This window comes from Parambassis ranga, chromosome 13 (genome assembly GCF_900634625.1).
Source record: "Parambassis ranga chromosome 13, fParRan2.1, whole genome shotgun sequence".
Taxonomy (NCBI): Eukaryota; Metazoa; Chordata; class Actinopteri; family Ambassidae; genus Parambassis; species Parambassis ranga.
Genome location: NC_041033.1, coordinates 24,199,140 through 24,212,710, shown reverse-complemented (window position 1 = coordinate 24,212,710; position 13,571 = coordinate 24,199,140). Strand labels below are relative to the sequence as shown.

The window sequence follows — 13,571 nt, the reverse complement described above, 5'->3', positions numbered from 1 at the left end:
GCCTCTAACCAGAGAGACCAATCAGCAGCACAGCGACGACCTCCCATCAGACGCACCTCAGGGTGGACAGAGGACACACGGGACATTTGTCTTCTGGGCAGTAAACAGATCTGAATCTCTGTCTAAACATTTTGTAGGAACCTTTGTGGAGCTCACGTGACCGTGACTGGAGTTTAGGCCGCAGCAACATCAGAATCAGAATCAGAACCAGAATCACTTTATTGATCCCAGGAGGAAAGTGCTTTCATCCCAGCTGCTCCATGTATATTTACAAAAACAGGTTGGAAATATAAAACATTAATAAACATTCAAGTTAAATCCAGGTGAAGACTGATACTAACACTGTGTGCAGTGAAATCTTGTCTACAATAAATCCAATATGGAAATAATTACAGTGTGTTCTGATCTCAGAGGGAGGAGGAGTTCAGTGTGATGGTCACAGGGAGGAAGGACCTCCTGTGGCTCAGAGCTGCATGTTGGAGGGTCGGTCTGCTGAAGGTCCTCCTGCTCCTCAGCAGCACCTGGTGGAGAGGATGGAGGCTGTTCTCCAGGATCCCTGCAGCTCAGACAGCATCCTTCTGTCTGACCCTGCTGCCAGGGAGTCCAGCTCCACCCCACAACACCACCCCAGCACACAACAGCAAGCAAAATGGCAGCCGCAGACTGATAGAACATCCTCAGCATGGTCCGATGTTAAAGGACCGGAGCCTCCTCAGAACATAGAGGCGGCTTCTTCTTGTAGAGGGCTTCAGTGTTCTTAGTCCAGTCAAGTTCATTGTCCAAAACCACTCCCAGGTACTTGTAATCTTCCACAATGTCCACTCCTGCTGTGCACAGGCAACCGGCGGTCTCCTGCAGAGTGACGAGATGGACCGAGGAGAGTGAGGCTGCTCTCAGGGACTGCTTCAACTCCACTGTGTGGACCGAGCCTTAGGGCCCACATGGGGAGGACATCAACACAATAACAGACTATATAGACGTCTGCGTTGAGAGCACTGTTCCTTCCAAGAAGGTATGGTGTTTCTCCAACAACAAGCCGTGGATTAACCCTGAAATCAAAGCTCTCCTGAAGGAGAAGAAGAGAGCTTTCAGGTCAGGGAGCATGGATGAGCTGAGGGCTGCACAGAGGGAGCTGAGGAGGAAGATCAGAGAGGGAAAGGCCAGCTACAGGAAGAAGATGGAGGAGCAGCTGCAGCAGCAGAACGTCAGCGGGGGTTGGAGAAGCCTGAAAACCATCTCTGGCTACAACACACCCCACTCACAGGCTGAGGGGGATCAGAAGTGGGTCAACGACCTAAACCTGCACTTCAATAGGTTTGATGTAGCACCCACTCCTCCCCCCTTGCAGTCGCACCTCCACTCTCTGACTCCCGGCCTTTGTTCCTCTCCCACAGCCATACAGAGACACTCACCCCCACCCCCACCCCTGTCCTTCACAGCAGCCCAGGTGAGAACAGAACTCAGGAAGACAAAGACAAGGAAGGCAGCTGGACCTGATGCCATTAGCTCCAGGCTCCTTAAGTCCTGCGCAGACCAGCTGTGTGGAGTTATGGAGCATGTCTTCAATCTGAGCCTCAAGCTGGGGGTGGTACCACAGCTCTGGAAGACCTCCTGTGTGGTACCAGTGCCTAAAACACAGCACCCCAAAGACCTCAGCAGCTACAGACCAGTGGCTCTGACATCCCACCTCATGAAGACACTGGAGAGACTGGTCCTGAGACACTTCCGCTCCACAGTGGGCCCCTCCATGGATCCACTGCAGTTCGCCTACAGGCCTAATGTTGGACCTGAGGTGCTGTCACCTTCCTGCTACACCGAGCTCTTTCTCACCTGGAGAAGCCCGGCAGCACTGTGAGAATCACCTTCTTTGATTGTTCCAGTGCTTTCAACACCATCCAGCCGGCGATCCTGAAGGACAAACTGGAGCAGACAGGGGTGGACCACCTGCTGTCAGAGTGGATCAGGGACTACCTCACAAACCGACCACAGTTTGTGAGAGCCCAGAACTGTGTGTCTGACCTGCTCACCTGTAGCACGGGTGCCCCTCAGGGGACTGTCCTGGCCCCCTTTCTCTTCACCCTCTACACGTCGGACTTCAGACACAACACTGACGGCTGTGTGCTGCAGAAGTTCTCTGACGACACTGCGATTGTTGGTCTCATCAGTGATGATGACGACGCGGAGTACAGAGGACTGACGCAGAACTTTGTGACTGGTGTCAGCGAAACCACCTCCTGATCAATGCAGGGAAAACCAAGGAGATGGTGGTGGACTTTCGCAGACGACACTCAGCCCCCCCCTCACCGGTGAACATCCAGGGAATGGACATTGAGCAGGTGGACTCTCAAATACCTGGGTGTTCACCTCAACAACAAACTGGACTGGACTCACTGTACAGGAAGGGCCAGAGCAGGCTCTACCTGCTGAGGAGACTGCGGTCTGTTGGAGTGAAAGGGGCACTCCTGAAGACCTTCTATGACTCTGTGGTGGCATCAGTCATCATGTACGGTGTAGTCTGCTGGAACAGCAGCATCACTGAGAGGGACAGGAAGAAGCTGGACAGAGTCATCAGGAGGTCCAGCTCTGTCCTGGGCTGCTCTCTGGACTCAGTGCAATGAGTCCCACCCCCTGCAGGACCCCCTGTCAGCCCTGCAGAGCAGCTTCAGACTGCTCCACCCTCGGTGTGTGGAGGAGAGGTACAGAAGGTCTTTCCTTCCTGCTGCTGTCAGACTGTATAATAAACACTTCTGATAGGAGCAGTACTCACACCACAGTGTACAGTTTATAAAGCACTTCTACCACCACTCAGCTGTGAACTGTTCATATGTGAACTGTTTATATATATATTGTATGTATGAATATTTTTATCGGTAGTTTATCTTATCATGTCTATTGCTTCTCTTATCTTTTGCTTTCTGTATCTGCAATGTCCCCATCGTGGGACTAAGAAAGGTTTTCTTAATCTTAATCTTAATTCAACATCAACAACCTGTCCTGTTTGTTCTCTGCAGTTTAATGTTTGCTGCATGTTTGTTCTTTATTGATAGCTTAGCATTAGCTTTTAGCTTCTGGAGGTCATATTGAGGCTTTAAACCATTAGTGCGAGGATCCTGCTGAACTACACCTGTGAGGATCAATAACTTGATTTATTTTCTGCTGTAATCCAAGACAATGGAGGAATCTGATTGGCTGTCTGTGAGGGGCTGATGACGGTGACGATGAAGGCGCCGCCCTCCCTCTCTGTATGAGCAGCAGCTGGCTGCAGCAGCTCTGTCCGTGCCTCCTGGAGGGCCGGGGTAAGTCCCTCCTCTGGTCTCTGGTTGAACAGGATGAAGCAGCATCAGTGCTGCTCTCAGACCCTGAGCCGTCCTCTGTAGGTGCAGATTGTCCTCAGGATGACTTCATGAAACTCTGTGTTGTGTGTCAGACAGACTGTGTGTGTGTTTGCATTGTGTTCTGTCACCTCAGACGATGATGCTGAATTCCACGCTGTCTCACTTCATTCTTGGGGCTTATCTACACGTCGGCAGCCTGAGGTATCTGTGCTTCACTGTGACGGCTCTGCTGTACGCTGTGATCCTGGCTGCCAACCTGCTGCTGATCCTGGTGATCTGTGTGAACAGGAGCTTGCATGAGCCCATGTACATGTTCCTGTGCAGCCTGTTTGTCAATGAGCTGTACGGCAGCACAGGCCTGTTTCCCTCCCTGCTGCTGCAGATCCTCTCTGACATCCACACCGTCTCTGCTCCTGCATGCTTCCTGCAGGTCTTCTGTGTTCACACGTATGTGAGCGTTCAGCTCATTAACCTGGGCGTCATGTCGTACGACCGGTACCTGGCCATCTGCTGCCCCCTGCAGTATAACAGGCGTATGAGCACTAGCAGAGCGGCGCTGCTCGTTGCTTTGACGTGGGTGTATTCCTTCCTGTCTATTGTGTTTCTGATCTGCCTGGGCGCCTCCCTGCAGCTCTGTGGGACCATCATCCACAAAGTCTACTGTGATAACTACTCCATCGTGAAGCTGGCCTGCTCCGACACCACCATCAACAACCTCTATGGACTTGTTGTCTCCTGTGTTTTCGTGATCGGTCTGATTGTTATGATCCTGTTCACCTACGTGAGGATCCTGCAGGTCTGCTTCTCTGGGTCCAGACAGACCCGGCAGAAGGCCGTCAGCACCTGCACGCCTCACCTGGCCTCCCTGCTCAACTTCTCCTTCGGCTGCTTGTTTGAAGTGGTTCAGAGCAGGTTTGACATGAGCAGAGTGCCCAGCCTGCTGCGAGTCATCCTGTCACTCTACTTCCTGACCTGCCCGCCACTCTTTAACCCCGTAGTGTACGGACTGAAGATTACCAAAATACGGGACTTATGTAAACATCTTGTTTTTGGTCAAATGTAACATTAGAACTGGGAGGAGGTCGTTAACGTTTGTGTGGCAGGTTAGGATGCTCTCGGCCTCTGGGCTGCTGTCCCCTGTGCTTTGCTGTGCGATGGTGAGGACGTGTTCATGTCACTCACAAAGCACAATGTCCAAATGAAGCGTGTGACATGTAGAGCCGCATGTGTTCTAATGTCAGCAGAACATTCAACACCTGACAAACTCATGTAAACATGTCCTCCATGATGAAATATGAATAAACAGAACATGGATGCTGATGCTGTAAATATCACTGTGTCTGTATTCCATCGTAAGGTAAAACAATCCTTTATCAGCCCCACAGAGGGAAGCGTCACGTTAAAGTCTTCACAGTGTCACAGGTTTCATTCTGTCTGACGTCAGCAGAGGCAGCAGAGCTCAGCACGCTGAACCTGTTCATGCTGTGTGTCACATGTCTGCAAACCTGGAGAGTCACATGATCAACTCTTTACAGCACACACACCAACACACACACCAGCACACACACCAGCACACACACAGAACACACACCAGCACACACACCAGCACACACAGAACACACACCAGCACACACACCAGCACACACAGAACACACACCAGCACACACACCAGCACACACACAGAACACACACCAACACACACACCAGCACACACAGAACACACACCAGCACACACACCAGCACACACACAGAACACACACCAACACACACAGCACACACACAGCACACACAGAACACACACAGCAGCACACACAGCACACACAGCACACACAGAACACACACCAACACACACACACAGAACACACACCAACACACACAGCACACACACAGCACACACAGAACACACACAGCAGCACACACAGCACACACAGCACACACAGAACACACACAGCAGCACACACAGAACACACACAGCAGCACACACAGAACACACACCAACACACACACAGAACACACACAGAACACACACCAGCACACACAGAACACACACCAGCACACACACCAGCACACACACAGAACACACACCAGCACACACACACAGAACACACACCAGCACACACACCAGCACACACAGAACACACACCAGCACACACACACCAGCACACACACACAGAACACACACCAGCACACACACACCAGCACACACACACACAGAACACACACCAGCACACACACACAGAACACACACACCAACACACACAGCACACACACCAGCACACACACCAGCACACACACAGCACACACAGCAGCACACACACACAGCAGCACACAGCCCGGCTCTGTATGTGAGGAGCATTTTGAAGGGTGTTCTGAATTCTACTGGAGCCAGTGAAGAGAAGCGAGAACAGCAGGGATATGAGCCCTGCTTCCTGTCAGAACTCTAGCTGCTGCTTCTGGATCAGCTGCAGGCTGGGACCCCTAAACAGTTTCTCAAAGCCCTTCATGAAGACCGGTTCAGGTTATTGTCATGTTCACAGTAAGGAAACAGGTTTCTGCACCATGGAACTCTTAGCTGTCCACACTGAATGACCCTAAAGACAGTGGAGACTGAAGACCCGGTGCCCCCGGGTTCACTGGGGTTAAATGTCTTCCATCTGCAGTGACATGTGTGACCTGGACCTGAACCTGCTCTGGACCTCCACCTGATCTGACCTGAACCAGACCTGGACCTCCAGCCTGACCTGGACCTCCAACCTGACCTGAACCTGACCTGACCTTAACCACCACCTGATCTGACCTGAACCAGACCTGAACCTCCACCTGACCTGACCTGAACCTGACCTGAACAGACCAAACCCTAGAAGTATTAAAACTGAGGTTTTAGCTGCTGCTTTTCCTTCACCTCCATTTCTCCAACTATCCTCCTGCTCCTTTTATTTCACTGACTCATTACAGCTCACTACAAACGCCACCCCTCCCACTGTAGCAGGCGCTTTGAGCCGTGTTTGTGGCATTAAACAAACTAATGACATAATCTGCACAAACCGAGGCCTTGTTTGTTGTTGTACAAGCCTCGAAGTGAGGCTTCATATGGAACGCCCACTTTGGCTGGAGATACTGACTGCTGGGAGTCATTCTGCTGGTGTTGCTGTGTATTAAGGTTGTTAAGACCCAAACGCAGATACGTAGAAGGACTGAGGTGAACTGATGGTGAAATTTAATGCAAAAACCCCAAAATCCAAAACACAAAGTACAAACCAAAAGAAAGGGGGAGCCAAGATCACCAGGCGTCTAAGAGGCAAGTGTTCAGGAAGGCCCAGGCCAACAGGGGCAACAGAGCCAGAAACAGTCAGGGGTTTGGACCATTAAGTGTCCAGACAAAAGGCCCAGAGACAGGGTTGTGGACACTCCAGGGTCCGGGCAGAAGACCATCAGAGACAGGGTTTTGGACCCTACAGGGGAAACATGGGAACAGAATCCCACCGCCTCTCAAAGTCACAGTCAAGGTCCCACTGATCAGAACACAAAATCTCCAAAAAAAGCAGTCTGTAAACCAGAGTCTGTGTTGGAGGTCACTAGAGCAGATGGAGTCACGTGAAGGCTGCCTCCAGGAAACCCCAGGCTTGATGATGTCGGACCAACCCACATCAATTCAGTCTCCTGACCACCAGCTAGTTCAGGAGCTGGAACACATGTAGGGAACCCAGCCAATATCGAAAGAGGGCGCCAGAGAAGGCGAAGACATCAGCCCACCAGCCAGCCCAGGATCAGGGAAGGGAATCCAGCTCCTGATCGTCCTGAGGAGGAGGGGCCATGGAGTCCACCGCATCCCCCTCAGCTTGGAGTAATCTCCAATGATCCTCAATGGCCTTCCAGGCGGAAACACAGTCCGCTGGGTCCATATTGGTGTTTGTTCTGTTGTGTATCAAGGTTGTTGAGACACACAGTGGAACATGTAAACATTGATAATGATGTTGATGACATCGGTCATGAAGCTGAAGTGACCCAGCAGGACTTTCTCTGCACTGTCAGTCTGCTTTCTCTTAGTCCTTCAAACCACCAGACCTGGTCTGAGGGTCAAAGAGGTCCACACAGGTGGATGTCAGGTGGTCTATGATGCAGTACCAGGCAACCTGTTTACTGGGACTGACATGGACTATGATGGAGGTCTGGAGGGAATTCTGATGGTCTGTATAAAGCAGCAGATTGTGCAGCCATCGCTCAGACAGTGCTCAGACTGCTGCTCAGCCTGTTCTCAGCCTGTTCTCAGCCTGTTGTTCAGCCTGTGTTCAGCCTGTTCTCAGCCTGTTCCCAGCCTGTGTTCAGCCTGTTCCCAGCCTGTGTTCTCAGCCTGTTCTCAGCCTGTTGTTCAGCCTGTTCAGCCTGTTCTCAGCCTGTTCTCAGCCTGTTGTTCAGCCTGTGTTCAGCCTGTTCTCAGCCTGTTCTCAGCCTGTTGTTCAGCCTGTGTTCAGCCTGTTCTCAGCCTGTTCTCAGCCTGTTCTCAGCCTTTTCAGCCTGTTCTCAGCCTGTTCTCAGCCTGTTCTCAGCCTGTTGTTCAGCCTGTGTTCAGCCTGTTCTCAGCCTGTTCTCAGCCTGTTGTTCAGCCTGTGTTCAGCCTGTTCTCAGCCTGTTCTCAGCCTGTTCTCAGCCTGTTGTTCAGCCTGTTGTTCAGCCTGTGTTCAGCCTGTTCTCAGCCTGTTGTTCAGCCTGTTCTCAGCCTGTTGTTCAGCCTGTTCAGCCTGTTCTCAGCCTGTTCTCAGCCTGTTGTTCAGCCTGTGTTCAGCCTGTTCTCAGCCTATGTTCTCAGCCTGTGTTCAGCCTGTTCTCAGCCTGTTGTTCAGCCTGTGTTCAGCCTGTTCTCAGCCTGTGTTCTCAGCCTGTTCTCAGCCTGTTCTCAGCCTGTTGTTCAGCCTGTTCTCAGCCTGTTCTCAGCCTGTTGTTCAGCCTGTGTTCAGCCTGTTCTCAGCCTATGTTCTCAGCCTGTGTTCAGCCTGTTCTCAGCCTGTTCTCAGCCTGTTGTTCAGCCTGTGTTCAGCCTGTTCTCAGCCTGTGTTCTCAGCCTGTTCTCAGCCTGTTCTCAGCCTGTTGTTCAGCCTGTTCTCAGCCTGTTGTTCAGCCTGTTCTCAGCCTGTTCTCAGCCTGTTCTCAGCCTGTTCTCAGCCTGTTGTTCAGCCTGTTCTCAGCCTGTTCTCAGCCTGTTCTCAGCCTGTTGTTCAGCCTGTGTTCAGCCTGTTCTCAGCCTGTTCTCAGCCTGTGTTCAGCCTGTTCTCAGCCTGTTCTCAGCCTGTTCTCAGCCTGTTCTCAGCCTGTGTTCAGCCTGTTCTCAGCCTGTTCTCAGCCTGTGTTCAGCCTGTGCTCAGCCTGCTGCTCGACCTGCTGATGGATGATGTGTGAGCAGCTTGTCTCTCGCTGTGTTTCACGTATGAAGATGATGTGTTAAGTACTGAGCTGTGAACGTCTTGTTTGTCTGTTGTCCTCTGTCCCCTCAGGATGACAGGGAATGTCACCTTGTCGTACTTCATTCTCAGCAGCTATCTGAATGTAGGCAGCCTGAGGTATCTGTGCTTCACTGTGACGGCTCTGCTGTACACTGTGATCGTTGTTGTGAACTCGTCCCTGATCCTGGTGATCTGTGTGAACAGGAGCTTGCATGAGCCCATGTACATGTTCCTGTGCAGCCTGTTTGTCAATGAGCTGTACGGCAGCACAGGCCTGTTTCCCTCCCTGCTGCTGCAGATCCTCTCTGACATCCACACCGTCTCTGCTCCCGCATGCTTCCTGCAGATCTACTGCCTCTACACGTACGGACATGTGGAGTTCTGTAACCTGGCCGTCATGTCCTACGACAGGTACCTGGCCATCTGCTGCCCCCTGCAGTATAACAGACGTATGACGTGCCAGCATGCTGCTGTCTTCATCACTGCTGTCTGGTTGTACTCCTTTCTGAAGTTTTTAATCACTCTGTCTTTGAACCTGCGTCTGAGTCTGTGTGGGAACACCGTCAACAGTCTGTACTGTCATAACTACCTTGTGGCTAAGTTGTCGTGTTCTGACTCTGAAGTCAACAACATCTTCGGGCTGGTTGGTGTGACGCTGACCGTGCTGGTGCCTCTGCTGCCCATCCTCTTGTCCTACATGAAGATCCTCGCCGTGTGTTTCTCTGGGTCCAGACAGACCCGGCAGAAGGCCGTCAGCACCTGCACGCCTCACCTGGTCTCCCTGCTCAACTTCTCCTTCGGCTGCTGCTTTGAGATCCTTCAGAGCAGGTTTGATACGAGCCGCGTGCCCAGCCTGCTGAGGATCCTGCTGTCCCTGTACTTCCTCCTCATACAGCCGCTGCTGAACCCCATCATGTACGGACTGCAGATGTCCAAGATCAGACACATTTACAGACAGGTGCTGGGTCACACAGTCCTGCCTGCAGCTCAGTGAATCCTTCATGATGTCTGACCGATGAAAACATGACGGAGCTGCAGGCTGACCGGCTCATAATGTGAAACTATGTCAGCACCCTCGAAATAAACAGAGAAGAGTACTTGAAGTAATCTGAGTACTATAAATAAACTGCACTGTTTAAATGTTGTAACACTGACAGGTGGAGGTCATCTCACTGGTTGTCTGGTTACCACGGCAGCTGGCAGTGGGGGGGCCGGACCCAGTGACAGGACCAGATCCAGCAGCCTGCTGGACTGAGAGGCGGCTCAGACGAGTGAGTGCTCACAGACCGTCACAGCAGAAATAAAGCAGCCTGATCCCCACACTGTTTCATGATCCATGCCTCTGAAAGACTGAAGAATTATGTCGTATTGCTTTGAGTGACAGGTGGGTGCAGACTCCTGCCCCCACCTGTCAGAGGTGGACCTACAGCAGCGCCTCACTGTGGAGTTTGTAGATCTTACAGACGACATTATTCTGATCATCCTTTCCTCTGAACAGCCCTGTGCATCTTAAAAAACAGTGTCTGCGCACTGATCCAGAATCCTCGTGTTCTGATGAGTCAGCAGTGTTTAGGTTCTTTTTATTACATTTATCACCTGAGGGTGAGATCATTTCAATGACTCGTTTTCTTGAACCTGATCTTGCTGTTGTTTCCCCATTGTGGGACAGATGAAGGTTTGCTCCATGTATGCTCAGACACAGGCTAGAAATAGAAAATAAGGTAAAAAAGCATCAAATATAAACATTCAAGTTAAATCAGAGTCAAGTCAACAATGAATCATTTTATTTTGGGTTTTTTCATACAGTACAATTACAAAATACGATTACACAGTTCACCTCAAAACCAAAAAGGAATAGGCTGAAGCTTCCAGCTTATTTTCCCTCATCAGCCCAAACAGTCAGCCACACACAGATGTTACTAAATGAATCACTTACATAAGATAAGATAAGATAAGATAAGATAAGATAAGATAAGATAAGATAAGATAAGATAAGATAAGATAAGATAAGATAAGATAAAACTTTATTAATCCCGAAGGAAATTCTTGTGCCAGAGGTATCAAGTTACATTAAATGCAGTTAAGTACAGAGTATAAGAGTATAAGTGTCACTATAATCCAAATCAGAGTACAGTACGCAGTATGAGCACAATATATGATACATGGATACAATATGGAGATGTAAGGTGCTAAGTAAACATAATATAGGAATGACAGTGATGCCTGACATGATCATCCAGCTCCTCTCCTACAGAAAGGGGAGGAGTTATACAGTCTGATGGCCACTGGCAGGAAGGACCTCCTGTGGCGTTCTGTGCTGCTCCTCGTAGTCTCAGTCTACCGCTGAATGTGCTCCTGTAGGACAGCAGTGTGTCCTGCAGGGGGTGAGACGTGTTGTTACGAATACTGAGGAGTTTCCTCAGTATCCTCCTCTCCGTCACCTCCACCACAGACTCCAGCTCCACTCCCAGCACCGAGCCAGCCTTCCTAATGAGCTTGTTGAGTCTGTTGGTGTCGGCCGTCTTCATCCTGCTGCCCCAGCACACTACAGCGTAGAAGATGAGGCTGGAGACCACCGAGTGGTAAAACATCTGCAGCATGGTCTGGCAGACGTTAAAGGACCTGAGTCTCCTCAGGAGATACATAATTTACCTTTGGGTTTCCCTTTACATGTCATGTAGTTATCAATTAACTGATATCTGAACGTCAACAAAGAACTGCTTGTTTTAAAATGATCAGTTTTAGTCCTGACATCAGTTCTTACTGTAAGTCTGTCAAAATAAATAAGCCTCTTAAATATAATGTCCAGCTCTGGTTTTAAATAACTTCTGTAGGCTAAACAGAAGATTCTTGTTCATGGCATGAAATGGTATTTCCAGTGTTTCTAAATATACAGTGTCCATCAATCTTAAAGCATCAGATTCCACAAAGAGCTCCTGAGTAAGTTGACAGTATGAGGCTTTGTTCATGACTCTTTGTGAAGCTTCACTGTTGGATCAATCATTGTTTTACCAATGTTTCCCCAAATGTCTGCACAATCTGACCTGTATGGTAACAAGTGGTGAGTCCAAGATAACCAGACGTTTCCTGCTTAATTCACTTTTAACTCTATAGATTATGCCCATAGCTTTACATGACTTTTAATATATTCTATATGTGTTTCCAACAAAGTGTGTGTCTGCTGTAACTCCTAAGTTCTCATAAACCCTCTCTATTTCCACTTAAAAACAACTTCATTTCTTGTTTTGCTTGGCCTGCACCAAAAACATACATTTTGTTTTCTTTTCATTTAAAGATCATTGTTTAAATCAAGCACTTTTTAAACAGCTCAGTTCCTGTTGAACTTTAAGAAGCAGTTGTTTCAACTCACAACCTGAACAAACTAATCCGTGCTGCATGTTGGAGGGTCGGTCTGCTGCAGGTCCTCCTGCTCCTCAGCAGCACCTGCTGGAGAGGATGGAGGCTGTTCTCAGACAGCATCCTTCTGACCCTGCTGCCAGGGAGTCCAGCTCCACCCCACACCACCACCGGCCCTCCTGATCAGTTTAATCCTAATCTTTCAAATGATCCCTCCCTCCTCCCACAGCCCAAACAAATGAAGTTGTGGAACAAAAACAACAAAGATATGCATATTTACTGTCATGCCGTTTTACAGCTTCACCACCAGGGGGTGCTACAGCACCTCGGCACTGACACACAGCAGGGTCAGCAGGTCAGGCGGCATCTGCTGCCCTCTGCAGTACAACAGCAGCGTTAACAAAGTGTACTGTGATAACGACTCCATCGTCAAGCTGCCATGACACGTCAGTCGATAACATCACCCCTCAGACCGTCCTCCGTCCTGTGTCGCTCACCTGTCCACCTACAGGAGGACCCTCAGTCTGATTCTCTGGGTCCAGACAGACCCGGCAAAGAGCCATCAGCACCTGCACTCCTCACCTGGTCTCCCTCTCCCTCCAGCTGCTCCTTGAGATCCTTCAGAGCAGTGTGTGTGTGTCCCAGCTTATTGGTGTAACGTGATTTAAAGAGTTGACAGACGTCCGAGCGTCCCCTGAACGCAACAGCGGCGAGCCGACAGGCGGCCCAGCAGTGGGTGGACAGCCTGGAGCGGCCACAGGCGGCAGGTGGAGCAGGTGGAGCCGGTGGGTCAGAGGTGGAGCAGGTGGAGCAGGTGGAGGGTCAGAGGTGGAGCAGGTGGAGCAGGTGGAGGGTCAGAGGTGGAGCAGGTGGAGCAGGTGGAGGGTCAGAGGTGGAGCAGAGGTGGAGCAGGTGGGTCGGAGGCCTTCCTGACGTCGGAGCTGCATGTTTGTGAGGAGCTGCGCGGGGGAGAGTCAGTCGTTGTTACCATGGACACCCTGGTGAGTTGGCGTTGTCTTCTTAACTCTATATCGCCATTTGTCATATTTGTATCATAGTTGCTACATGAGTGTCTGACAGCAGACATATAATCACCACTGTATCTAAAAACCATCGCACTGTAGGGTCAATAGCAACAGCAGGCCGCCATTTTGAAAATGGCTGTCTCATTGGCTGTGTCCCAATTCAGGGTCTGCATCCTTCGGAGGACGCAGCCTACGCGGTCTCAGGAGGCCGCGTCCTCCTGAGGATCCTCCGGAGGATCCTCCACCGTTGGTAAATGGGACGGTCTGGCCTTCAAAGCACTTCCTGATTGTGGCGCGACGTCATAAATTTTGCCCCGGGAAAAACAAAAGCAGCGACAGCGACACAACACGGACTAGACAACAAACGGGACAACAGTGTGGATTTAGACATTTGGAATATTTTAATATATTTATTT

The 13,571-nt window shown here is 50.4% G+C and overlaps 2 protein-coding genes across 2 annotated transcripts; both read left to right on the top strand.

Moving 5' to 3' along the window:
* The first annotated feature begins 3,471 nt into the window (after window positions 1-3,471).
* LOC114445289 (olfactory receptor 11A1-like) lies at window positions 3,472-4,398 on the top strand. Its single transcript, XM_028420259.1, has one exon. It carries the CDS (start codon window positions 3,472-3,474, stop codon window positions 4,396-4,398), a length of 927 nt encoding a protein of 308 aa, XP_028276060.1.
* A 4,427-nt stretch (window positions 4,399-8,825) lies between these two features.
* LOC114445200 (olfactory receptor 2A14-like) lies at window positions 8,826-9,767 on the top strand. The gene has a single exon (XM_028420159.1). It carries the CDS (start codon window positions 8,826-8,828, stop codon window positions 9,765-9,767), a length of 942 nt encoding a protein of 313 aa, XP_028275960.1.
* Window positions 9,768-13,571: the final 3,804 nt, after the last annotated feature.

Coding starts and splice junctions, on each gene's coding strand:
- LOC114445289 (XM_028420259.1), top strand. CDS start 3,472: ATGATGCTGAATTCCACGCTGTCTCACTTCATTCTTGGGGCTTATCTA.
- LOC114445200 (XM_028420159.1), top strand. CDS start 8,826: ATGACAGGGAATGTCACCTTGTCGTACTTCATTCTCAGCAGCTATCTG.